Source organism: Agelaius phoeniceus, chromosome 8 (assembly GCF_051311805.1).
Source record: "Agelaius phoeniceus isolate bAgePho1 chromosome 8, bAgePho1.hap1, whole genome shotgun sequence".
Taxonomy (NCBI): domain Eukaryota; kingdom Metazoa; phylum Chordata; class Aves; order Passeriformes; family Icteridae; genus Agelaius; species Agelaius phoeniceus.
Window position 1 is genome coordinate 15815055 of NC_135272.1, and position 27771 is coordinate 15842825.

At 40.1% G+C, this 27771-nt stretch overlaps 1 protein-coding gene across 1 annotated transcript; it reads right to left on the reverse strand.

Annotated features, from left to right (window-relative positions):
* Positions 1 to 129: 129 nt before the first annotated feature.
* On the reverse strand, positions 130 to 27684 carry ASPM (assembly factor for spindle microtubules). Its single transcript, XM_077182077.1, has 29 exons — positions 27377 to 27684; positions 26060 to 26203; positions 24318 to 25674; positions 22396 to 22497; positions 21517 to 21663; positions 20656 to 20901; positions 20452 to 20519; positions 19772 to 19913; positions 19564 to 19694; positions 19126 to 19301; positions 18887 to 19032; positions 18721 to 18806; positions 17207 to 17422; positions 16122 to 16332; positions 15893 to 16038; positions 15662 to 15790; positions 14584 to 14778; positions 8711 to 13336; positions 7640 to 7789; positions 7173 to 7339; positions 6196 to 6355; positions 5502 to 5723; positions 4849 to 4998; positions 3170 to 3361; positions 2107 to 2299; positions 1457 to 1611; positions 741 to 917; positions 324 to 496; positions 130 to 245 (listed from the first exon to the last, which is right to left on the reverse strand). Exons 1-29 carry the CDS (start codon positions 27680 to 27682, stop codon positions 140 to 142), a joined length of 10419 nt encoding a protein of 3472 aa, XP_077038192.1. The 5' UTR covers positions 27683 to 27684; the 3' UTR covers positions 130 to 139.
* Between the last annotated feature and the right edge of the window lie 87 nt (positions 27685 to 27771).

A 27771-nucleotide genomic window follows, 5' to 3' on the forward strand; every position in this document is an offset into this window, starting at 1 on the left:
AGTTACCAAAATGTTAATGTTAATCTTAAAAAACATTTCCAACGGTAGTTTAACACTTATTTGCTTTTTTTAAAAAATCATTTATCCATTTACTACATACATATTGTACAAATATATCTTCCTATACATCATTTACATTTCAGTAGTAGGCAATACCAAGTGTGTCCATCACCATCACAATTGCTTGCAAAGGATCCACGACTTCTTGCATGTTATCTTTCCTCAAGACCCAGTCTGGTTTAATCCTGTGAAAAGATTAGTGGCATGCATTAAAATATTTCAGTGTCACAGCAGAAATAAAAGACCAATTTTTAAGCACTTACCTTGAAACTGTTTTTATTCTTAGAGGAGTTACTGGAACAGAGGAGCTCCCAGCTAAGGCATTGTTTGTTTTCTGCTTCACAAGTGTTCTCTCTGCATCCATCCTGTGTTTCCGAGCTGTGAGCTTATAGAGGCTCTGGATGCAAGGAACGGTTCTTGGCATGCCTCGGATTTCCTGAGGAAAGAAAGGGGAAAACAGCACACAGTCAATACTGCAAGTTCAAAAGCAGCCTAAATCAAGAAAATATGAGTGTGTTCGTCATCTTGGAAATGCATTTTTTTAAACCAGATTTTAGTTAAAATTAATATTTCAGCCATAACAGGTATGGGAGAGGAAAAAAAAAATTACAAACACCACCAAAACATGCAAGAAAAGTATGTTAAATTAAACCATTAAACCCAAAACATTTAGGTCTTACCAAAGCTCTTTTAGAGTCCTTTGAAAGGATGGCCAGCAAACAACAGGTCTTTGTGAAAATGCTTCCTCCCTTCTCTGAAACTTTGTCCCCAGCTTTGCCTCTGTACATTTGCAGTAGGTCTAGCAAAGTATCTATAGAATTTTCAGCTTCATAAACTGCTCGAGTAGTTCTTTCATACTGTTAAACAAGAAAGAGACAAGAGAGTTTCTACAGACAGATCTTTAAAGCATCCTTCATTTACAGATTACTTATCAAGAGGTTAGAGGAAAAAACAAAGCCCATATTCTCCCCTAGAATAAATTTGTAGCTGAACTGGGATTCAAGCAATACAAATCACTTCTGTATTTACACAGTTGTAACATTATAAAAAGGTGCCTTTTATGCTTCCTCCCTTGTTTAGAAACCCAAAGAATCTGATTCTATATTTATAATAAAGAAAAAAACTTAGAATTGTTTCAGAGAAATTTAAAAATATTTGTGATACCTTGCAATGCCTTAAGGCCATGAAATAATTTTTTCACCAAAAACCATCATATAACTATTACAAAGTCAATAAATAACTGGTTTCAGAACAACAGTGAAAAATCAGAACCTATTTTTATTCAAAACTACTACTTTTGTTACTCTGGATTTATTGAGAAATTTTGTGGATAAACAAGTATTACAATAAAGTAGCCTACTGCTTATAAACCTGCAGAAGAAAAAATTCAAGTTACCTTTGAAACATTGAGCAGAACCTGAACTGAGTATCTGATCACATCCATGCACGGAACGCTCCGGTTGCAGCTTCGAATCAGAAGGAAAACACTGAAGATTGCTCTGCTCTGGGCCATATTTTCACAACACAGTGGGGAAAGCCTGGTAGCCACCTCTAAAACAATTAAAGAAAAACAAATAGAGAAAAGAAAATTCTGAACTTCAAGCAAAAAAATTACAAACTAGGATTTTCTCTATTTTTAACCAAAAGTGCAAAGTAAAAACTGCAATTATTGATTTAAGAAAGTGTTTTTAAAGCAACAGTTTTAATATTCTAGACTAAACATTAAGAAGACAAAATGATCCACAGAGAACATATACTGACAGTAAAAATGATAATAAACTTATGTTAGGTATAGCACTACTAGGACTGACAGAAAATTTTAGAGCAATCATACAGGAGTTCCTTTCTCTACATAACCATTTAAATATTGTTCTTAAATCAATAATCTAATTTTAGTCTGGAAAACCCTCCATTATACCCTCTAACACTCACATTTTATAATCATGCAGAAAGCCTAAGTATCATTATGAACTGTCCTCAGCTGAAAAAAAATCCAGTTTTTATCCTTTTGAAAATCCATGCGTTATAATAAAACAAAATACTGACCAAGGTGCTTTAGTGCTGCAAGAATGTAGGAGAGATGTTTGTATTTTAGAAGGTGATCAATTGCAATTGCAGTTCTGTTGCCCAGTTTATTTTCTTCTCTGCTCTTTTCATTGGCCTTTATTAAACTGTGCCTTAAAGCTCTGGTTTTTGCTGTGTCAGTCATCTTTCTCCAAGAATATCCCCTCCATAATGCCTACAGAAAAGGAATTCCACAAAGAGAAAAAGTTGTAAAGGTTGTAAAGGAGAGACAAGACAACTGAACTTTATCACCAATACAAAAGTTTTACACAAGTCTGACAAAGTATTGAATGAACTTGGCTATTCAATTTTAAGTCATTAACACTCAGTGTTTATTTGTTTATCTTTTGTTACTGTTAGGTAGGACGTGACATACACACGTGATCAGGGTCTAAGAAGAAAAAAGTTTTTTATCCTGCGTGTTCTTTAGCTTATATACTCTATACTCTTAACAAAGCTGATCTTCAGTTATTAACTACATCACAATAACTTATTATATTCATTGGTGCAAAGCAATTAACATCAATATAACTGGTTAAAGTTTTACAGAAATTTAATAAGACACGTATAAACATCTACTTATGTACGCAGTCTAGCTTTCAAAAATTTTCAGGTATCTTTTCTAATCTGTTTCTATGCTGATGGCTTTGTCTTCTTTTTTGCTATGGATACACTCAAAAATCATCAATTGTTATTTTTTCTATTAACTCAGCTTTGCTTGCAGGCCAGCTGTCAAGCCCCTTTATACTTTTTATTTTCAAAAACGGGACCTTCAAGATGAAAGGCAAAAAAAATCCATGCATATTCAGTCCACACACACTCCCACCTAAGTCATCTCAACCATTACCTGCTCAGTATTCCTCCATGATCTGTTTGCCTTCAGCTTTCATGGCTAAACCACAGCTGACTTGGCTTGCAATTTCACTGATAAAGTCATCGACCAAAGCAAAGATCGTTCTTCTCCCCAAAAACCCATGAGAAAAAAACCCCAGCTAATAAAAATAACCAAACCCAAAGCTGTCATTTCCTCACAAGAGGTGCCTACCTGAAATTTAACAATTCCCATGGCGAGCCTCCTCCTGCGCTGGCGGGCGAGGAAGGCGCGGGCGTTCCTCTGGATGACGGAGGCGGCGCGGTGCCTGCGGCTCAGCCAGGCTCGCACGGCGCGCTGCAGCCGCACCACTCTGCCGCGCTCCCGCACAAACCGCCTGCGCTGCGCCTGCGCTCGGAACCAGCTCTGCAGGAAACAAAAGCACCCTTCTGGTTATTGAGAACTCTTCCCCTAGGTTCCCTTTTCACACCCTAAACGAGCACTGACAAAAAGTGAGTGTTTGAACACGAGCTTTGATAGATACGGGCACTATAAACGTCACCAGTCATAAATAACGTCCATGACTCTGACTGGCCTTGGGTAGCTGATATGCAAGAATGCAGAACACAAGACCGGAGAATGAAATCTTAACTGGGAGCCACTAATTCACAGAATTCACAGAATGACCAGGTTGGAAGAGACCATCAAGATCATCGAGTCCAACCCATCCTCCAACACCTCAACTAAACCATGGCACTGAGTGCCACATCTGGTCTTGTTTTAAACACATCCAGGGATGGTGATTCCACCACCTCCCCAGGCAGGCCATTGCAGAACTTTATCACCCTTTCTGTAAAAAACCTTTTCCTAATATCCAACCTATGACACACTAGGGAAGCATTCTGAGGAGAGAAGGGGCTACAGGAGAGCATAGATAGAATGGCTTTCAGTTATAGAAGGGACCTACAATGATCATCCAGACCAACTGTCTGACTAAAAGATAAAATATATAACTCTCTCAATTTATACTTGTGCCCAGCATTACTATGCCCTAGGAGTTCTCTCTTGGTTGGCTTTTAAGGAGAACCACCATTCCACTTTCCTCATTTCCCAGCTCTGTTTCTTCCCTTCTATGAGCAAAGAAGGGAGACAGGATTCTGTGTGCCAAATCAGAACCAAAAAAAACCCTTTCCATCCACTCTCTCTTGCCTTAAAGGGAAAATCTAACTTATGGGGAGAAATAACAGATTTGTATGTATGGAGAAGTAGTAGGGCAAAGTTTGCCATGGCAGCCGTGACCAGAGAACAGCTATTTCAGAGTTCCCATTTCAGCCTCTCCTTTTATCTAGTGCTGGCTTCCCATACTAGAACTAAGCTAATGGTCAGTTCAGAGACCTGCAAATAATTTTTACAATTTGGTAGTGCAGCAATACAGACCTGATTTTGATATTGTTTTTAGATAAGTAAAACCTGGTTTCATTGAAATGCTGGAACCTGCACAGGCTCTGATACCACTGGCAGATCAGAAGCATCCAACCAAATAAATTACAGTATCCCAAGGGATTGTTCATGTAAGGACATGCTCTACATTTCAGAAACTTTACAGGTTGTTATGTCTGATCTTTCCTCCTGCCAGGAGGACATAAAGCAATAGGCTAAGACAGCGCTCAGATTTCTTTAGCAAGCTTGATGGTCTGAAGGAAACAAACTTTCCTATCCATTCTCAGCTTTAAAATGCTTAAGCGTCCAGAGCTTGCTCAGCTGTGTATAAGCAGTATTATTTAATAAATCATAGTCCCCCTAATTTAGCTTTATTTTCACATGTAAAGGAACTACATTGTCTTAATGCTACAGCTTAGCTCATAGAAAACAACTTAGACTATTACAAATCATTCAGCCTTAGTCAGACCAACCTGTATTATAAGAACAGATGAGATTCGGGTTTGTGCAAGTTTTAAGGTGAGGTGAAGCCTGTAGGCCCTTTGAATTTTAATTGCTGAGATATGATGATATACAGCTGCTGTAAAATAAAGAAGTCTGTTCTTTTGTTTCTGTTCTGAAATCTGTAGAAGGAAAACAAAATGGGGAACATTGTTAATTTTCATACTCTGAGGTAGCTGGATGGCCACATAAAGGACATAGTCCACTATTAGATACTGAAAATCACCTCAGAACTAAAGTAAGCTACCACTCTGCAGTACTAGGTCTCTAATTTAAATGGTAACACAGAGAAGTGATTGTAAGAAATACAATCAATACATGGCAGAGAACAATTTCACTGCAAGCCTATGTGCACAGAATTATCAATTATAGGTAAGCCACAAAGATCTCAGAAGCTAAAACACCCAACAGTGAAAATTTACTTTAGTTCTAAATAATTGTAAGAAAAGGCTCTAACTGTCTTTGATCTATTCTGACCCCAACCAACACTCAAAGCAGCCAACAAGAACTCAATTTCAACACCAAGAAATCAAGTTTTCCTCTCCTTGCCAGTCAGAATTAATGGTAAAACAGCTCTAGAGATACTTTACATCCAAAGCAAAGTTTTAATTTGAATTATACCAACCTTTTTCCTGACTAAATAACCCCGGATAAATGCTTGCAGTTTAATGACAGCTCTTCTAGTCTTATTGTATTTCATAAATTGAAGCCTGCCTTCCTGCCAAGCCCGCAGATGTTTTTGGATAATTACAGCAGCAGCTTTTTGTTGAACAAATTTCCTTCTTGCCTTGAAACCTCTATATGCATTTTGGATCAGACATGCAGCCTGGTGCTTCTGAAAAAGATACTAAAAGAATGCACTGATAATTAAAATTTGTTCATTCATGTCAGGATCAATATACATTTATTTTTAGTTCTAGGGTTTTTTTCCATCATAAGAACAAAAATGGAATGAGAAGTACAAGTAAACTCATACAGTAGCAGTTTATATAAAATGCACTTTCACAGTCTGGAAGGTCTTTTCATTTACCTAAATGGGGTCAAAATATCTTTTGCAAGCAATAAAGCCAGCAGACAATTTGGCATTTTATATTGGAATCTGTATATAGAGGGATAATTCAACAATTAGTACTGTTCAAAACCAAGAATCAACCCTGTTGCTTAAAGCAAAAAAAGGTATTTAATATTTTGGAGATTGAACAATCTTCGCTCAGGTTCCACCGTTTCTATGCTTCTGCACATTGATGACAAAAATCACTCAAATACAGTGAAAACTTTTCAAGTAACCATGACACATCAGACTGCAAGTGAAAACACACCTCTCTTAGAAGTCTCCTGGCCCTGTACTGCCTGTATGCCAGCTGGATCTTAACTACAGCACTCCTGGTTGCCAGAAACTGCTGCCGGAGCCTTCGCGCATCGCGGGTTGCTCTCCAGACTCTTTGGATGGTAAGTGCACAGGACTTCATTTGCAAAAACCTAACATGGAAATGCAGTTTTAAATAAGAAAACAGTGATGGTTTATGAAATCATTAAGATAGATATTGGGAAAGCACAGCTGTTCTCAACCAGATCTTGGAACGCCAGAAAATGGGAATAGCCAGCAGCACTGGCAGAAAGACTGATTTTAAACAGAAGACACTTTCTGGTTTCCCACAGGAGGTACTTCCCTAACTTACTGCCAAAGGAGGCTGGGGAGGGACACAGCAGTTTGAAAGGCATTGGACAGATTGACATGCAACAGGTCCATAAAAGGATGTTAACAGGAATAGGCAGGGATGTTTAAAAAGCAGGGATGCTGAGGTAGGACCTTGTATCACTGCACAGCATCCCTTACTGCTACTGGCATGGGACAGTTCAGAATGAGATGAGCTACCAGGCTGATCTCATAATCATATAAATAAACATAAACCAATTTAACTATTCCACTGTGGATCTAAATGAAATAGTTTTTCAACCTACAAGTTGTATGCTGGAATTTGAACAATATCTCTTTTTCTTGCAAAAGAGAGAAGTGAAATAGAGATCAAGACCTACTCTTTCTAGAGCCCCAGTACACATAATTTAAACTTGTGAAAGAGCTTCCATTCCAGGAAAACAATTAAATGTAATGAAAATCTTGTGCAAAAGAGTATCCCCACCTGCACCAATAGGGTTATACCCACACATGTTACAAGGATGCTGCAGGGGCAGAGCCTGAGAACCTGAAGAGTTCTACAGAGTGCAGTGCAGCACGAAATAATCACATAACAAAAGCTTTGAGAAGTGGAACGATGCATCTCAGATGGGGTATTACCGAGTCTGCAGCTGTCTTGCTCTGAAGTGCCTCTGGATAACAAGGGTAGCTCTGAGCACAGACATGTATTCCTTCCGTGCCTTGTGACCTCGGAACCAGGCTTGGATGACTCGTGCTGCTCTCATTTTGCTAACCCACTGCCTGGCTTTATAACCTCTGTATGCTGCCTATTAGAGAAATAAAAATTAAAAAAAAATCAGAACTGTTAATGGAATGAACAAAATTAAAAAGAAAAAAATCACATCAACAGAAACAATTTTTGGGATATTTTATGTCTAAAATAGTACAAATATTTAAGTTCTCAAAACTAGATAATGTTTTCAGAAGCAAGTGAAACATATCCAGGGAAATACCACAAATGCCACTCTTTAATATTAGTCTGCCAAAATAACTACATTGTGAAGAAATAAATACAAAAGATTAAAAAACCCAAACAAACACTCAATAGAAATCACTTTAATGATTACCTGAATTGTAATGGCAGCTTTTTTCATTTGATGGAATCTGCGTTGATCGATATTTCGCATCCGATGGGCTCTGTAGTGCTGCTGTATTAACACAGCAGAAAATTTGCACAGAAGATATTTCTGTCTCTGAACAAATCCACGGAAAGAGGCCTTCAAAGAAAAAGACAAACTTGGAATATTTCACCACTTGCATCATATCAGCTGGGAATGTTTGCATATTTCTATGTACAGCTGTACTCACTGGCTTGTTATAAAAACAACAATTAAATAAACATATTTGCAATGTCAAAAGTAATTCTTTTTTCCTACCTTTAAAGGAAAGTAACCATCCTTATATTGTTCAGGATGTAGTGGTTAAACATTCAGAAAAAAACTAAGCAGCTACCAATCCCCCCAAAACATGGAAGTGAGGAAAGCACATGTGATTTCAGTTAAGTAGAGCATGTGGTCTCCAAAAACAGAGTAGAACCAACCTAAGACATTCTCATAGAATGCTAGAATGGTTTGGGTTGGAGGGGACTTTTAAAGATGATCTAGTTCCAACCCACCCAACATGAGCAGGGATACCCATTAGATCAGGGTTCTCAAGGCCACAAATCATTATGAGAGATTATTTATTTCCCTTCCTTGATTTAGGGAAATTTCCCTCCTTACATTCCGCTTCAAAATGTCAGTTAGGCACTTTGATTAGTCTAGGGTCAATTAGTAAACCTAGGAAGACTAACATGATTGATTTACTCACAGCTTCCTAAACCTGAGTTCTTAGCAATGTAACAATCATGGGTTTTGCCATTCATGTCACTTTATACCCACTACCAGTGCCCTTCTCATGAAGAGATCTTTCATTCATATTCCCATCAAAGAAAACATTAATAAAGCCATTAATACTTAAGAGGTGAAATTCAGTAGTCTTAAAGAACCTTATTTGTGTGTGCTGTGGTACTAAGCTTTATACATCTGCCTTGTAGTACACTTCAGAAACTGATTCTACTGTGGTTTTCAAGAATCTTTAAAACACCTACAAATGAAAAACAAAACACCCAAATCCCAGTACTATTCATTCAGAAGTACCTGAATTTTAATGGTGCTTTCTTTCATTTTGTGAAACCTCCTCCTTTGGATATATCCTCTGACTGTGGCCTGCACAAGGACAACGTTCCTGCGGGTTTGTAGGTAAGCCATTCTCTGGTGCTTCACAGTCAGGTGGGATCGGTAGTGCCGCTGCAGGACAACTGCTGCTCTTTTATAGCTCATGTACTGTGACTTACATTTATGCATTAAGTAATAGGATTGCAATGTAACAGCAGCTGCTCTGAGCTGGATGTATTTTCTACGCTGCAGAGCCATCTGAAGAAAAGACTGAATCTTTCTTGCAGCTCGTAGTTGCTTTGCTGTTTTTCTTGCTTTCATAGCTCGGAAGGCAGACTGAATAACCACTATGGCTTGTCTTTGAGCCAAGTACTGTGCCCTCTGTGCACGAGCCCTGAGACACGATCTGTACCACCTCTGAACAGCCACTGCTGAGCTCCGGAGCAGTGCATAGCGGGCCCGGGCTCTCCGGCCTCGGAACACGGACTGGATCGTCACTGCTGCTGCCTTCTGGGCAAGAAAGCGTCTCCTCTCCACGCACATTCCTAGGAACGACTGAATGCGCCGTGCAGCCACATTGGCTTTATACAACTGCCTGGCTTTCCTAGCACGAAAAGCAGCTTGGAGGCAAATGACAGCCTTTCTTATTTCTGTATAATTTCTCATGGCAGCTTCTCTTGCCATTTTGGCTCTGAACCTCTGCTGTGTGACTGTGGCAGCCCAGCACAGCTGTTTGTAACACCTACGCTGTACATACATGCGATAGCTGGACTGTATTACAACTGCTGAAACGTGCAGGAGTTTCAGCTCCTGCCGTGCCCTCATGCCCCTGTATGCTGCTTGAATAACAAGAGTGGAATTCTTCATTGTCAGATACTTCTTGCGTTGGTTCTTTCCTTTCAAATAGGATCGGTAGTAGTTCTGTATAAGCATAGCTGCAACTCTCATATTCTGATAGGCCCTTCTGTCCCTGAGCATTCTGTAGGCTGCCTGTATTGTGCTGGCAGCTGAATGCATGTGCTTGAGACTCCTCCTCACCCTGACACCTCTGTACACAGCCTGGATGTGAATAGCTGCTCTGCGGAGAGAGCGATATTCCAAAGCATGCTGCTTTGCCAGAACTAAAGCTCGGTACCTTCTCTGAAAGACAAGAGTAGCTGCTTTAAGAGAGAGATATCTCTGACGTTCTCTGAAGGCTCTGAAGTTTTTCTGAAGCACAGTTGCAGCACGGTGCATTTCATGCTGTTGTTTTCTCACTCGCATGTCTCGAAAAGCCCTCTGGATACAAGTTGCTGCTTTCTTCAATGAAGTGTAATGCTCTACAGCAATTTTCCTGAGCCTGTGGGCTCTGTACCTCCTCTGTATCAGCTGGGCTGCCCACTGAACTCTTCTGTAATGACAGCACTGCCTATACATTCGGTAGTTTCTCTGTATTATAAGTGCTGCCTCATGTTGTCTCTTCAAGAAGCATCTTGTTTTCATTCCTCTGTAGGCAGCTTGAAGAAGTAAAACAGAATTGTACAGTTTTAAGTACTTTTCTCTCTCACGCTTCCCTTCTCTGTAAGCTCGATAACGTTGCTGTATGATTACTGAAGCAAGCCTGAGTGCTTGATAAGAAGTGTAAATTTTATGCATTCTTACCATTGCTTGAATAACTGTAGCAGCTTGATGCATTTGCTGCATTTTTTTCCTAACTACAAATCCTCTATAAGCAGACTGTATGATAACAGTGGCATTAAGGAGAGAGAGATATTTTTGATGCTGAATATTTGCTAGTTTTGTTGCTCTGTATTTTCTCTGAATTACAATGGCAGCTGACTTAATGGAAAGAAAACGTTTTCTTTCAAGGAAAGTTCTAAACCTTCTTTGAATAATCACAGCTGATTCATTCATGGTTCTGATAAGCCTTCTTGTTTTCATACCACGGAATGCAGCCTGGATGTGCAGTACAGCATTTTTCATAATCATGTACTTGTGAACTTGTGCATCTCTCTCCTTACAAGCACGGAACCACTGCTGAATCTGCCTGGTTGCAAGCACCAACTTTCTGAAATCCCTCTGTTGTTTGTGCATCCGATAATAGGACTGGATTATTGCTGCTGACTGGTGCATAGCTTTTAAGTCTTGTCGGACTTTCATGCCTCTGCAAGCAGCCTGAAGGATAGTAACAGACTTCTTTAGTTCCAAGTATTTTTTGCGTTGTTCTTTCCCTAAACAAAATGCTCTGTATTGCCTTTGGATTCTTATTGCTGCCATTCTCATTGACTGATACTTTCTGCTCATGCAATACATCTTAAACGTGGCTTGGATGCAAACAGCTGCTTGGTGCATACACTGAACCTGTCGCCTCACTCTTACACCTCTGTAAATTGCCTGCACTTGGACTGTGACTCTTTTTAAAGACAAATACCTCTGCCTTTGACATTTAGCATGAGTAACTGCACGGTAACGCCTTTGAATGGCTACGGCTGCAGATTTCAGTCTTTCATATTCCTTCTTGACCAGGTAAGATTTGAAGGCAGCTTGTATAGTTGTAGCAGCTTTGTTTAGTTTGCTCAGTTGTCTCCTCACACTCATCCCACGGTAAGCAGACTGCAAGACTAATGCAGCTGCCTTGGTTTTTAGGTAAACTGCACGTTGGGCTTTTTTCATACAGTGGGCTCTGTAGTATTTCTGAATCACCAAAGTGGCTTGTCTTAGTTTCTTGTATTTTAGTTGATTTATGTGCATTCTGTAATAGGATTGAATAATTGTTGCAAGATGATGTTGCTTCTGCATGGTTTTTCTCACAGCTTTCCCCCTCCATAGTGCCTGAAGATGCACTGCAGCATTTCGCAGCTGAACGTATTCTTGCCGTTGTCTCTGGCCTAGAACCTTGGCTCTGTAATGCCTTTGGATGGTTAGCACAGCATGCTTCACAAGCCTGAATTTCCTCAGAGCCATGAATTTTCTAAAGGTAGACTGTATCTTAGTAGCAGCAACGTGCTGTCTTCGAATCTGCTTTCGCACCCTCCAGCCACGAAAAGCTGCTTGTAAAGAAAGCACTGCTGCTCTTGTCATTAAGAAGTTCAGTCTTTGCCTCTTACCACCCTTACAATTTCTGTACCACCTCTGAATCACAATGGAGGCCTGAACCATTGCCTTGTGTTTCACTCGTGCAGCATGAGCTCTAAAAGCAGTCTGAATTTTAATAGCAGCTCTGCATTCAAGTTTGAGCTTTTTGCGTGTTTTATAGCCCCTGTAGGCTGCCTGTAAGCACACAGCTGCTTTTCTAACTTGCAAGAACTCCTGCCTGTGACACCGGGTCTTTCTGCAGGCACGATAATGTTGTTGAATGACAGTGGCAGCACTACAGATGCTTAAGTACCGTTGCCGGTCCCTTTTCATTCTGTAGCAGGCCTGAAGTAATATTGCAGCCTCCCTCCACCTTTGTATTTGTTTCCTGACAAGATAGCCTCGAACTAGAGCCTGAATTCTTATGCAACCTCTCTTCAATTTCCTATAATCTTCTTTAAACTGAAGAGCATGTCTCCGAGAGCGATACCGTCGCTGGACATAAAGCGCTGCTTCCCTCAGTGCACAGTAACGCTTACGGACCTGCCTCATCTTTGCCAGAGCTTGAATCTTCACCGTGGCGTCTCTCAAGGTTTTAAATCTCTTCCGGGCAACGTGAGCACGGAAAGTGGACTGAATTTTGATCACAGACCTCAGGATACAAGCCTGTCTCCTGGCTTGCATCCCTCTGTAGGCAGACTGGAGAACAACAGCAGCCAGGCGCACCCTCTGGAAAGCAGCAGCTGCTTTTTTAGCAGCCACGTGTGCCCTATACCGGCTTTGAATTACACAAGCAGCATTTTTAATCTCTTTGTATCTTTTTACTTGTTGGTATTTTCTCACGTGTGACTGCAATATAGTAACAGATTTTTTTAACTGCAGGAATCTCTGTTTCTCTCGTTTCATTCTCCACAGTGATTGAATAACACACGCTGCTTTTGCTTGTCTGTACAGCTCTCGTGCCTTCATGCCTCTAAAAGCAGCTTGGAGAACTACCACTGCTGCACGCTTTTGCAAATAAGACTCTCTCTCGCCTTTGCCCAGTTTATAAGCTCTGTAATACTGCTGAATTGTCACTACTTTTGCTCTGTGCTCCTGGTAAACACGTCTGGCCAGCTGACACCTGTACCAAGCCTGAATCTTGATAACATTTTGCTTAACATGTAGATACTGCTTCAGGTCTCTGTGCATCCTGTACCAAGACTGTATGACAAGGGCAGCCCTCCTTCTTTTAGCCAGTTTTGAAGATTGCCATTTTCGGAAATAACTCTGAATCACCAAAGCTGCTTTAATTTTCTGCTGAATTCTGTATTTTCTCCATCTTCTGAATGCCGACTGAATAGTAAGTGCTGAAGACTTTAGGATTTGGTATCTTTGTCGATCTATTTTTGCCAACTTAGCTGCACGCAGATGTCTCTGAATTGTAACAGTAGCCCAAACAATTTGTTTATATGCAGCAACAGACTTCACCATCCTTATCCTTGCTTGTACAAAAATAACACAGTGTCTTAGCTGTAAGTATCTTCTCCTTGCAGAGTATCTCCTCCAATAAGCCTGCAGGTAAAAAAAGAAAAATTAGCATTTTCTTCACAATATGTTGAGTTAAGCATGACTGAGGACTGTCATCTTCAGACTTTATAAGATTTCTTATTCCTATACTCATCAGAACCACAGAGCATTCTGAGTTGGAAGGTGTGACAGCTAACAGCTGTCCTGGAGCCCTCACAGTCATAGATAACCCTAACTAGAACTGGACCAGTCCCTGCCCTTAGGGAAAAGAAGTAAACATGCCTAGGAAAAGGCACTGGGAACCAGGAGATTCAAATTGAAACAACACCAGCCAATCCCTGATGAGCAGAGACACAGGCAGCCATTGGCCAGTGAGCTGGGTGTAACCAAATTCAGCCAATTAGGACCAACCATGAGGGTGCTTGAAAGCCATATAAAAGGGAACTGTACTCAGGAAAATTGGCTATTGCTGTAGGAAATTTGGTGTGTTGAGTCACATCCATCTCAACAAGGACTGAGTCCTAGACTTGACTGAATGGCCCATACCAGGATCAAACCCATGACTTTGGTGTTGCTGGTGCCATGCTCTAACCAACTGAGCTCATCTCTGGCTCTTAATCCCTAGGAAGTCAAATCCAGAAATCTATTTTAAAAAAGGGAAATTAAGCAAAAGCTAAATGGTTTTTAAGCATTTTCAATTCTGGGAAAAGCCTCAATTTGCCCTGGCAACAGCAGATTCCCTTTTACACCATCTGATAAATCAGCAATTCTTTAAAATCCAGTCTGAAAATATTTCACTTAGGAGTGAAACATTTATCTTAGGGTAATGCTGCTGAAATTATCTTGAGAAACTGAATTATCTGCCCAATCTACCATTGCCATGTCTGCCACTTTGAATGTGCTCACAGCAGGTGACGTAACGCTAGGAGAGTAATTTTAATTTTTTTTAAAGCTTCTTTAAGTAATGTTCAGCAGCTGCAAGGAAGAAAACCAACACAATCTCATGAGTCCTTACATTAATGTTTAATGTCCTGTGTTTTAATGCTTATCATCCTCCAAAATATTCACCAAGAAGGAATAATTGTTAATTTAATAGCACATTACCATCCCTCCCTAGAGAGAAAATGTTACTAAACCTCTCAAAAGCAGAGGGAGGAAAAAATTTTTAAAAAGTATTACATTTCATGAAAGCATTAATTGCTGCAAGCAGCACAAATGGACCTTAGCGAGGCTCTTTCTTAGAGGTTTCAAGGGGTTTCCTTGCTGTGTAATCTTGCTTTAGGTTGTATTACCTGAATGACTGTGGCAGATTTATTTCTGGCTTCCTCCAGTTTTGCCTTTTTCAGATTGAAGAGAGTCCTCCTGGCCAAGTAACCTCTCCAGTGCTTCTGGATGAAAATGGCTGCCTTCTCTCTCCTCAGGATGCGCCGGCGAGCCAAGAAGTTCATTGCAGATTTCTGAATTATCCGAGCAGCTCTGTCTCTTTCCTACAAAGAGTAAATTTCCACTGAATGTTACCTATGGAATTTTCACTCAATTTTTTTATTTGAGTAACTATCCACATCAATTTCATAAAATTATACTACATATGTACACATTATAAGATTAATTAATAATAATAATGCCTGCAATGTTTAAAGGGTTTTGGTTTTGATTGCTTCTTCCCTACCAGCATCTTTACTATTATTTCAAAAGAGTTGTAAAGGGAGTGTTTTGTCATCATTGTTAAGGTTGGGTAGATTTTATACAGTAAAGAAACTGGAGATGAAAAAGCCTAGATAGAACCTCTGTCCCCTTCCACACCACAGATTCTCAGAATATTTCACTTGAATACTGTTTCAACATCAATATGTAACCCAGCAAGACACAGACAACCTTAAGGTACCATAGTTTTAAAACCTTCACTAAATCTGGTATAACCATCAGAAAATCAAGATACAGAACATAAGAACTCATAAAATTCAATTCAAAAGACTGGTGAAGCTTGGCTCCTTTACAAAAATAGTAAATCCACGCAGAAGTTCAACTACTCCTCTCATCTTATAGACATTAATAGGGATTAACTATTCCTTCAGTTTTAAGGAAGCAGTGCAACTATTTTATATTTGAAATAGTGGGAGAAGAGCTTAAGGGGTGACACACAAAACAATAACAGTAGCCTCTAAACACCTGTAGGTACTTCAGAAGTCTAAAACAAAAGTGGAGTTTAGTAGATTACACCAGCAAGAAGGCCACATATTTTTATAATAGAAATGGTACTCATTCATTTAAATGCCAATATAAGTCCAACAGACCTGTATTTTCCATTGAATTTATATTATCTTTTTTTCTTAATGTAGAAGCTATGAATATTGCACAAGCAAAGAGTACCTGAAAGAGTTTCAGTTCCCTTTTCAGCCTGTACTTCCTCCAAGCAGCCTGAATTACTCGTGCAGCTCGGGTTTCTTGGCGAAGATCGAGGAGCCGCGAACACAGAAATGACAGGTAGGTGATAACAACCTGCAGAAACACACAACACAGCAGGGTAAGGCTCTACAAAAGAGCAGGGCACGCTCACACAAGGGCAGAACACATTTATATCAACTCTAAAGGCATTTTTACCTTCTCATCAGGAATTGTATTTGACATGTCTGCATGATGAATCATTGCTGGTATCCCGCCTAGGTCAGAAACTGCAGCATTGATCAGCTGGAAGTTTTGCTTTTCATTGTCCAGGAGTTCCTTGTATAGGACTGAGGGAGTCACAGCTTTGTAAAGATAAAACATTAGTCAAATCAAATTGTGCAGAGAAATAGATTTAACACAAACTTCTGTACATCAAATAACTCACTTTGATCAAATGTTTCTTCCACAGCAGTTAGAGAAGTGTCAGACTCCGATGAGGAGGAAGAGTTTAGTCCCACTGTAACAGTTCTTGAACATTCTACAGTTTGAGTTGTTCGTTGGCACACAGCTTCCAAAGGCATGTAACAGGGGTGATAGTGATGAATCAAATAACATAATACTCTGCCATCTGAGAAACACACTGTGAAGTTTTCCACCTGTTAAATAAAATACAAATTCCTTGAATTTTTGTACTAGTCAATTGGTATAAACTGGATATAGAATTCTTCTCCTGTACCTTTAAATGTGACCAAGTGCAAATTATTTTCTAACACAAAAAATTTAGGTAGCTAGTGCTTCCTTTGAACATTTACTGTACAGCAACACACAGCTGTGAGACCCCAGAAACAAAAGAGGCGTGAGTCATTATACACTGAACCTACAAGGGAAACATTTATGAAACTAATCTTTCTACAGCAGGATCCCAAATAAACTTCTATAGATACCTTTACACTAGTAATTGGGTTACACTTTCAATGTAGAAATAAGTTCTGAATTTGAATCAGTCCTAAAGGCTCTGTTTTACTCTTCAGAAAGACTAGCAGCTGCTACTGTATTCTGACCAGTCAGGTCTCTGACCAGAGTTCCCTTCTTGGAATGAGCAAACATTTCCCTTCTAAACAAACATCTCTGAGGAGATGAACTGACCTTATCCCAAAAATTAGTTTAGTTTTCATAGCTTTTAAAAACACTGGAAATTCTATGCACAAATACTTTTAAAATGAAGACTCAGTAAAAGTCCACAAACAATTCCCATTCCAGCAAAAAATGTTCAAGTTTTAAAAAAGCATGGGTATGCACAAGACTAATTGGAAGGGAAAATTTTTTGCTCAGATTTGTTTAAAAAGAGAGGTGCAGTTAAACTCACAGAATAATAGTTACTTCAAATCAGATTAAACAGACTCCAGAAGAATATTAACAAATAATTGCCATTGACTTCTACTACATATTTGATGGTTTGAAGAACTCTGCTCTTTAAAGGATTACAACAGCACAGGGTGTACTTGTGGAAGGGTACATAAAACTATTTACCTTGATATTGTAAAATCTACAAACAGCATTAACCCATGCCATCAGCAGCTTCACATTCTCACTGTAAGTCTGAGATAAGAAGTTACTACTGTCTTTCTGTACTCTAAAAGAATTTTGAGAAGTCTTCGTAGCACCCAGTAGTGCTTTTGTCTTGTGTGTGTTCTTCAAAAACTCAATTTCTTCTTTTAAATGTTCCACATTCAGAAAAACATCCACCTGTTAGGAAGAAAAACAAAAAATGGACAAATCAACAGTCTGACATGTCCTGCATTACAGCTGCTGGATACAGAGCTTTAGACATGGCATTTTAAAGAGAATCTACACTCACCCCTTAGCAGCACCTGCCTCACAATCAGTGGTGGATAATCTGGACTTGCCAGCATAGATGGCAGATAAAAACCCCTAAATCTACCCTTCCCACTGTTCTGTGTAAAAGAGTTACTGCATTAGTTAATAGTTGGGAGAAACAGGGCAATTCCCTGTGTAATTTCAATGTGCTCTCAGAGGAAACAAAAATTTCAAAGTCTTGCCCGCAGTTCCACTGAGCCCATGTACCAATCCTCCTCCTTTAAGGGATTCCAAAAAGACTTGAGCTGGTTGGAGAACAAGCAGCATATCCACAGGGCTTGGATAAAGCCACTACTCATTCAAGTTATTTCTTTGATCAAAAGCAATGCAACTGTGACACATGCATCAGAAGAACTAACTGAAGGAAGTTAACTACTTAATAGTGCAACAGTACTCAAGAAAGAAAATAATTACATTTGATTTTTATTATATTGTCTATCTTAGTTATAGTTCTTTGGCTGAAGCCTTTAATATTCTTGCTTTATATAATTGCACTTACATTCCTGACTACTTAGTGGTGAAATTCCACCTCAACTTTTATCTTCTTCTGCCTTTCATAATGTTATGTTCCTTCCAACTGGATTTGTCAGCTGGACACTTATTTTTAAAATACCCTCTGACTCAAGTTAACTCTTAAAACAAATTAAGAAAACTATTTTGACTTCCTCTACTAACTTTTGAAATGTCACTGCAGTAATGCCTAAGAAATCTTATTTCAAGGATGTTTCATCAACAGTTTCAGATAAAAGCAGGAAAAAGTAGAAGAGCTATAGCTTCAAAGATTACTCTATAATTGCCTAGCAGTGTAACCTCAAAATATCTTTTTCAGTTACTAAGAGTCTACCTGCAGTTTCAAATCAACATTATTTTACTTTTAAGTATCAATTTTGCTATTATATGGCATAAACTCACTTTTTTCCAGAAACTTGAACAAATGTGTAAGAAAAAGCACAGTTACAACATTATCCAAGCTGTATTGTTAGGGAACAACAAGCAGTTTAGTAAAGTTTACATGAAGCTCTGAATGCACAAAGCAAATCATTTCAGTTTAAAATTTGATTAGTAGAGGCTTGCACAGATATCAAATATTCCTGGAAGAGTGGTGTTTTCATTATTACTCCTTTTTAACTAGCAAAACCCAAACACAATAATCAACTGAATAGTACCTGGAAGGCAAAGACAATTTTCCACAGCAGTGCTAACGTTCGTTCCCTGTGTCTATCCACAATATCCCTGGAGTCAATTGAAGCACCTATCAAATAAAACAAGGGATTAAAGTGTGCAGTAGTTATATCTGATGCACTTAGAATAACCCTGATTTCTAGGCCTTACCAGTTTCATCTTTCAAGTGCACTCCTCGCTCTTTAAGGACATTGAGAACAATATCCACATTATGCATCTTCTGTAGCCGACTGATTGCAGGAACTCTCAGTTGTTTTGAAAGACTCCAGTTTTTGGTCAGAAGCTCCACCGTTCTCCTAACAAAGGTAATTGCATGGTTTAATGCCTCTGATGAGCTCACATTAAATATGATATAAAAGAAAATAAATATTTCAATAGAAGCAACGCACACAAGACGAATGCCACATTGTAAGTCCACAGCCAGGTTTGTTACAGCAAAATCAAATTCATCCAGAGGAGTCTGAACATGACTGACAGGCAGTCCTAAGAAACCCAGATGGCGGGAAAGGTCACCTTCACCACTCAGGAAGTCCCGGGAAAATGCAAGCAAAAGGTCTTTGCTAGCCTAAAGTTAAAACAAACAAACAAACAAAAATATTAACACTACAATATTTGTCAATCAGAATACAGTTTTCATCCCTTGTACCTCCCAAATTACATTTCATATTTCCTTGTCTAATTCTTAAAATTACATGTTTTTTTTTTTTTTTTTAATTATTTTTAGCAAGTCACATAACTTTAACTTTTGTCAGATTAAAATCAATTAAAAAATTATGCACTGAGTCTTAGGACAGCAATGGAGGAAGATCTTAAATCCCAGCTCTCACCTTGAACTCTGCATCCTTACAAAAGAGGCAGGGGTCATGGTCAATCATTCTGGACTGTTTGGCACAATCCAGAAAGCAAACCAACAGCAGCAATTTTTTCAGTGTGAACTTTGACAAAGCTTCTTCATGACCTGAAATGATAGAACTCACTAAGTGATAGTTTAAAAATGAGGTGCTACAAATAAATTGTTTTGGAAGCATTTGTTACCTTCCCGGTAAAGGTGGGGCACAACGGGATGTCTGTATTCAGCTGCAATGTCAGGGTTCCACAGCAAGCGGTTAAGGATAAATATTGCTAAACCCATAACATCACTGTTACTCTCCAAAGCTATCAGTTCTCCATAAATAGTCTATATGAAAGAAGGGGAAAAAGCAGAAGGGTTAAAAGTTACTTTAAATACTATGTGATTTAGTGAACAATATACATTATTGAATCTCTAAAATAATGAATGGAAATTGATCTCTAAATATCAAACAGTTCTCAAGTGAGTCCCAAAGGTAAAGCCAAAGGAAATTTCAGAAGATCTAATTTCATTCCAAAACATGTATGGTCATCCATGTCTGAGAAACCAATCAGGAATTTCTTTAAGATGACCACATTTTTCTCCAGTTTAGTAAAGTGAAACTGACAGGAAATGCTATTGTGTTATTGGCCACAGAATTAAGTTTCACCATCATTGATTAAATATTTTACTTCTAAGTAAGATAATCACTTTTTTAAAGCAAGCATGTTGTAACAAATTAAAACATATGCATCAAGTTGTAACTGAATTGAACCTACCTGAATTAGTATGATAGACAATATAAAGAAACCCAAAACAACTTCTACTAAAAAAATTACTAAATGTCCTTTAAACCTAGATTATAGACTATACACAGTGAACTTACCTCCAGACCTATACGCAGCCATAAAGGGTTGTAAGATAAAAGCCAGTTAAGGACTTTCTGCCTCTCTCCTGCAAGAAAGCATTTTTTAATATTAGATCCAGCAAACATTTCAGATTAATGCAAAACTTTCTATTAACCAATTTCAGATTAAACAAACTCAGCGTGTGAACAGCCCTTTTCCCATTCCAGGTGTCAGTCTCTCACCTATGTCTTTCCAGAGGTGCCTGTCCCTGCGCACCAGCAGGCGCCTGCTCTCGATCTCGCCCTCGAGCCTCTGCACAGCCCTGACCATGGTTTCGCAGGTGAACAGGCGGCAGGCCTCGCGCCGCAGCCGGTTCAGCTTGCGCCGGGCCGTGTACGCTTTCAGCGACGCCTCGTCCTTCGTGGGTGCCTTAGGAAGGCTCCTTTTGTGATGGTTCTCTTCCCCCAGAATAACAGCAGCTGCATTTACTGTTTAAACATGCACAAAGAGCAAGCATTTGCATCTCTAATAAAGGTAGCTTTGCACATCTCATTGATTTTTTCTCCTCTTGAAGCTGAAGTTTTGTTATTTTTATTCTGACTGATGATTTATCCTTCAGGAAGCTTGTCAGCTGTTGCACTACACATATGTTGTCAAGTACAAGAATACTAGTCTACTATTAAATATAAACACTTATTTCATAAGTGAGCAGTGCTAGGAATTCAGTTTTAAGATTAATGGTTCCATCTTTGGTTTTCCCAAATGAAGCTAAAGATAGCCTACTTTTTGCTCTATCCTTTTAGTAAAGTGCCGGCTATAATATTTTCCAGCAGGTGGGGATTCCCCACTCACCACCCACTGAGAAGTACCACAGCCACACATTCCAGTGTATTCTTGGTGTAAAGCACCCTCCTCATGCAGGGGTGTGCTGTGCTGTGCTTGCCATGAGCTGGTGAGCCATCCACACTGATCAGAAGGGGGAAAATAAGACAACATGACTCTGAAAAGGTTTAGTGTGAAATGAGTACTACTACTTGTTACTGTTAATAAGTATATTACATAAAGCATAAGAAAATGGGAAGACAGAATTAGTGTACTCTTACCTTGTGAGGTATTTGTTTTTACATTGAAGTCATCAGGTGTAAGTACAAAATTTAACCACCAGGTGAAACCTCGCTGCTGCTTCTCCTTCCAACGTTCATCATAAAACATGTTTTTAGCAGCAAAAGGCATTGGGTGCCTAGGGATGACTAAAAAAAAAAAGTAAAACAACAAAAAACTTTAGTTTTTGCAGTTCTTGAAATGTTAGATAACCAATATGCATTTAATTCTGGAAAGGATTAATGCCTGACACTCCATTTAGCACTACAGCCAAAAAGGCAAATTGTTAAAATCTTCAGTGACTTGTGGATCAGGGATTATTAATAAACTTCAGCCACAAAACATGGCTTGAGTTGTTACAGCCCTAGAGCTAAGACAAGATACCTAGAACCCAGGCCATTTGCAATGGGGTAAACTCAAACTGAACTGGATAACATCCAGGAAGAACCATTTTATAGATGCATTTTTCTGGTCAGATCAACTTAGTATTGTTAACTCTGCAAAATTTTTATCTTGCTGGGAAGAAAATTTCTCTTCTGAGGTATTCTGTTGTTGCCTTAAAATGTTATCAGATATGGAAGAGGCATTTAACTGATAGCCATCAGTTAAATCTATTAAAGCTGGGAGCAGAACTGTAATACAGCTTTTAGACTTACAGGCCAATCTGGAAAAAATAACATTTACTTTTAGCTGACCATGTGCTGCAACCAATTTTCTGATAAGTAGTCAAAACAAAAGGTTACATACATTGTTCTACTAGGTATTGATTCATTTCAGATACTATCTTCTATTTCAGTTCTAAGCAGTTAGGTCTCACCTGACACCAGCAGTACAATTGTGACACTGTTCAGTGTTTTACCAAACACCAGGAGTCTACCTACCTGTTTTCAGTGGTTTCACAAATGTCAGGTGGGACTGGGCCAATCCAGGGACAGGTTTACTAATTCTCCTGGTAGCTTTAGGTGCCTTCTGAAGTGAAGAACCTACAAGCATTAACACACAATTATCAACAGCAAATATGTCAGTGAAAGTTAACATATTGAAGTTCATACCACTTCTAAAGTACAGAACTAGAGTAATTCCCCATGAACCATTCAAAAGATATTGATGATTTTAAAAGGGGAGGAAGGAAGATGTGTGGATGCAGGGAACTACAGACTGGTGAGCCCCCCTTCTGTGCCTGGGAATATCATGGAACAGATCCTCATGGAAGTGATGTTAAAGCACATATGAGACAAGGAGGTGATTGGAGACAGTGAGCATGGCTTTACTAAGGACAAATTGTCCCTGACATGTCTGGTGGCCTTCTGTAATGGAGTGGCTGACACAGTCAAAAGGGAAACCAGCTGATGTCATCTGCCTAGAGTTCTGTAAAGCCTTCTACACGGACCCACATGGCATCCTCATCTCCACATTGGAGAGATATGGATTTGGAGGGTGTACCATTGGGTGGGTAAGGAATTGCAGCCTGAGGGTTATGGTCCATGGCTGCATGCCCAGGTGAAGGCTGGTGATGAGCAGTGTCCCTCAGGGATCTGCCTTGGGACTGGTGCTCTTTAATGCTTTATCAATGACAGAGATTGAGCACACCCCCAGCACATCTGCAGCTGGCACAACAGACTGGGAGAAGAACCCAGAGAGAGCAGCCCTGCACAGGAGGAATTAGGGGTTCTGATGGATGAAAAGCTGGACATGAGCCAAGAGTGTGCACCCACAGCCCAGAAGGCAAACTGAAACCTGGGCTGTGTCAAAGAGGGGTGGCCAGAGGTCAAGGGAGGGGATTGTTCCCCTCTACTCTGCCCTTGTCCAGCCCATCTAGCTTTATCCTGATGGATTGTTAGAAATAACCTGGTAGATATCACACCTTTTCCTGCTGCATATCAATACTTTCAGCACATTGTTTTGATACAACCCATCTTAAAAAGCCTGACATTGAAGTGCACTACTGAAAGCCCCAAATCAAATCCAGATCACAGAACAGATCACTTAACTGAAGAAAGCAGTATGTGCTATTTTGATCTGAAAGCTATGATTAATTTTTCCTGGTAGTTAAATTTTGCAAATTAAATGCATCTTTAAGTCCCAGGCCCTCATTCCTTTCACATTCCAGAGCACATTTAGGGTTGGAACAGTTAGAAAAAATCGAAAATAAGCTGCAATGCAAGTGTCAAACAATAAGGCAGAGAGAACTACACAAGGCTGACTAATCACAGTAAAAAACAGGCAGAATGAAAAAGACAGAGGAGCTTTTTCACTGGAAGAGTGGTTAGGAATTACCACACACTGCCCAGGAAAGGGGTGGAATCACCATCCCTTAAGTGTTGAAAAGGTGTATGGATGTGGCACCTAGTGTTACAGTTTTGTGGTGCCAAGTTAATGGTTGGACTCAATGTTCCAAGGGATCTTTTCCAACCTTCACGATACTACTTTGAAAATATGTGACAACAACAATGGAGACAAACACTCACAATGGTAAATGTATAAGTGACAAATCTTGTGCAGTAAGTTTCCAGAAAATTTGATTTATGTAACAAGGTCTCTGCTCAAGAGCTTTTAGATACTTTATCTATTATTGTCATTAACAAATTTACACAGGAATAAAGTAAACTTGAAGCCAATTACATAACCAAAATGCCAACCTAGTTTTCAGTTTTTTAAAACACAGACACCTAACAAATTGCAAAAGCTCACATTTCAGAGATATGAAACATTGCTGACTGCTGCTAGACAGTTCAGTTTGCTATATCCATTTCCTAACCAAAGGATCTTTAAGAAAATGGTAAAAGAAGGAAATACTGCTCACCAGTTTTCTTCCTCTGCCCTACTCTCTCTCCACTGGTGGGTTTGGAGGCCAATGGTCCTCTGGCCATGCGTGTTTGATTGTCTGTGCTAGAGGTAAGAGCTCTTTTTCTTTCCACTTCTTCCACATGCACTGGAGCTGTAACTTTACTATTTCCTACAAATGCTTCACTCTTCCTCTTACGACACAAAGACGTTGATCCAGTAGGAGATGAATTTACCTTGTCAGTGTGACACTTATTTTCAGATGAAATGGGAGCTGTAACTGGCAGCTGTTTAGATCTTTCTGCTTCCATATGTCCAGGCACCACATTAGCACATCCTGTTATTGCTTTATTAAGGCATTTTTTAGATTTTGGCTGGTGGGTTTCTGTTCTTGTTTCTTCAGCAGCACCACGCTTACTTTTTATGACAGTGGCAGAAAGAATTGGACGCTTTTTTGTTTGCTCTCTCTGAGAGGGATTGTCAGTCTGCAGTTCCTCTGCAGAAGGAAAACTGCACTGATCTTCCTTGGGTTTGTCACAATCAAATGCCTGTGATTTTACATTATGCAGCACAGAGACTTCATTTAAGCTGTGTTCTATGTGAACATGTGTTTCTGTCTCTACACCTCCATCTTTTTTCCATTTTGCAGGTAGACATCTCTTAATAACATAAGTCTCTGTGGTGGATGATATTAATGCTGCCTCAGGTTTAGGAGTCTTTGACAGTTTATTTGACAAAATGTCCTTCACAAATTGATCAGGTGACAGAATTGGAATAGGGTGTTCTATTACATCAATATCCACTTGATAATTGTCATTTACAAAAGCATCTGGACTTAAAATTCTCCTTGTACTTAAAACAGGCACAGAGGCTGAGTGTTCTGGAGTGGAAACTGGTGAGAGTGTGAAATTAAGAACCCCTCCATCATCTGAAATTGGCAATTGTGCTAATCCAGCAGAGCTGGAGGCACTCTCAGGTTGCAATTGATTGTGCTCAGTAACACATTTATTGATGTTACAGATGTCTGTCTCGGGCAACAACTCTTTATTTCCAGAGGCAGCAATATCCCCAAATGCAGTAGACCTTCTCAGGGCTAGAGGTGTGTGAACAGTATTGCCATGTTCCTCTGGCCCTGGGGCAATGGGAGATGGAGGCAGCTGATTCTCTGAGCCAGCAAGAGAGCCATTTCCTTGGGATGCACCATTCTGCTCTGTGCTCTGATTCTCACAAGACTGAAGGGGACTTCTAAGTCTAGCCACCTTCTGAGAAACTTGAAATGTTTTATTAACATTTTTAATTTCTACAGTACTCTTCTTAGCTTTTATTGCAGATGTTCCTGAAGAGTTCTTCTTTTTTAATGTTTCCCAAAGACTCTTCTGAAAAAGAACCATACATAAAAGTTACTGTGCTGGCTTTCTAAATTCTTCTACATGTAAAAGTAAACATTACTAGCATACCCATAGCTTTATAGTTTTAAAAAAACTATAAAAAGAACTCTTGATCAAAAATTCACAATACCTTATTTGCAGGCATGAAAACCATTTATTTGGTCATGTTTCAATTATATTCTTTAAGCTGTAGTTTATCAGTACCTACTTTCCAACCCAGCTAAAAAAAGTTGAGGACAATGCATAGCATCATTTCCACAGCATCATTTATCACTTTATAGCCCTCCTTCACTAAATTTTCTAGTGATAAAAACAGTATTTGCATCAGAGATGCCAAAGTAACAGAATTAAGATACAATAAACACACACTCACCTTTTTCTTCGGGGGCTGTTCAGCAGCACCAAGGAGCACAGCTTGATGTTTTACAACATCATTAACAACAAAAGTCACCAGTTCTCTGATTTTTCCTTCTTCTAATGGTGTCCACGTGATAGAAACAAATATTCTTTGTCCTGACTATTGGAAAGAAATAAATATTTAATATTTAGCATTTAGGTACACTTTGGCAACATTGAAGATCAAGTAATCAACCAAACAATGAGCAGTATATAGAATATATATTATGACAACATGAAATGATAAAAAATTGTTAAATGTTTAAATGTCAATTTTCCCTCCTTGGAATGTAAATTTAAGCAACCCCTATCAAAAATGTTGTCTTACTGAAAGGACTTCTGAATCAAACTACAGTGGAAAACAAGAAATACATATAACACACCGTAGAAGGAGAAGGTGCGAGTAAAGGTGAGAAGAAGAAATTACATAATTTTTTGCATGTATTAACCAAATAAGTCCTCCGGAGTAACTTTGAGAGAATTATCGTGGGACAAATAATCAGAGGTTGATTAACTTAGGACCTTAGCTGACCCTAAGTGTAAATGTTTTTAGTCAAATTTGACATGTAAGTCTTTCAACAAAAACTAAGACACCGCAAATTATCAAGGACGTCATGAAGCTTTCTATTCATTAATTCCTAGAGGAACATATCATTCAAGCACCGTGCAGTGAGACTTCACCCTGGTTTTATAAGCCCATTGCTGCAAGACATGTCCAGAGCGTTTCTTCCTCTCTCACAAACACTTTGGACAGTGTAGATAATTACAGATATATATTCCTCTAAATGGTTCTTTTAAAAACTGGAATTGATTGGATTGGCCACAGTTTGCATTTCCTTAAGCATCGTAAACGTTTAATCGTATTTTAAACACGCCTTGCACTCCGTTGTGTCAACTAATGAACGTGCAAAACACTGAACCGGCATCCTCTTCCCTCAGCCTTCTTCCTGAACATACACCCTGAAACTTTTTGACAGGTGTCTGTCTTTAGAACAACATTCCGGAAGAGCAGTTCATTTCATTTTTTTATTCTCACAGCAAACACCTCTCTGATGGAGCAGGTTGCAGCGCCCTTGCGCAGCTGACAGCCCCCAGCCTGAGGGGCCGACCCCGCCATGCCCGGCAGCCGCCGCCCCTCGGGCCGAACCGCGGCCCGCACCGCCCTCCGCCCCTCTGGGCCCACGGCCGCCCCGCGTCCCGGGTGGCTGCGGATCGCCCCGGGGCAGCTCCTCCCGAGCCCCCGGCCCTGCGGCCGCCAGAGCTCCCGCCCGTCCCCTGGCGGGTGTCCCCGTACCTCCACAAAGAAGCGGCGGTGCTCGATGCTGAAGCCGCGGGCAGCTGCCGGAAAGCGCTCGATGACCACCTCGGCATCATCATCGTTGGGGTTGTCGATGCCCAGCAGGCGCGTGCGGGAGGCGCCCACACGCAGCCGGCCGAAGCTGAGGAAGGGCGGCCGGGAAAAGTAGCTCAGGACCAGCACGGCGGGCTCCTCATCCGCGTCCTCCTCCTCGCCGCCCCGCGGGGCCCAGCGCCTCCGGCCGGGCTTGCTGGCGGGGCTGCGGTCCCCCCGCGCCGCTGCGGCGACAGAGCCCGCGGCCATGGCCGGGCAGGCGCGGAGCGGTGGCTCTGCACGGCAGCACTGCGCCAACCGCCGCTCCCGCGTTCAAACCCATGGCTCCGCCAATCCCC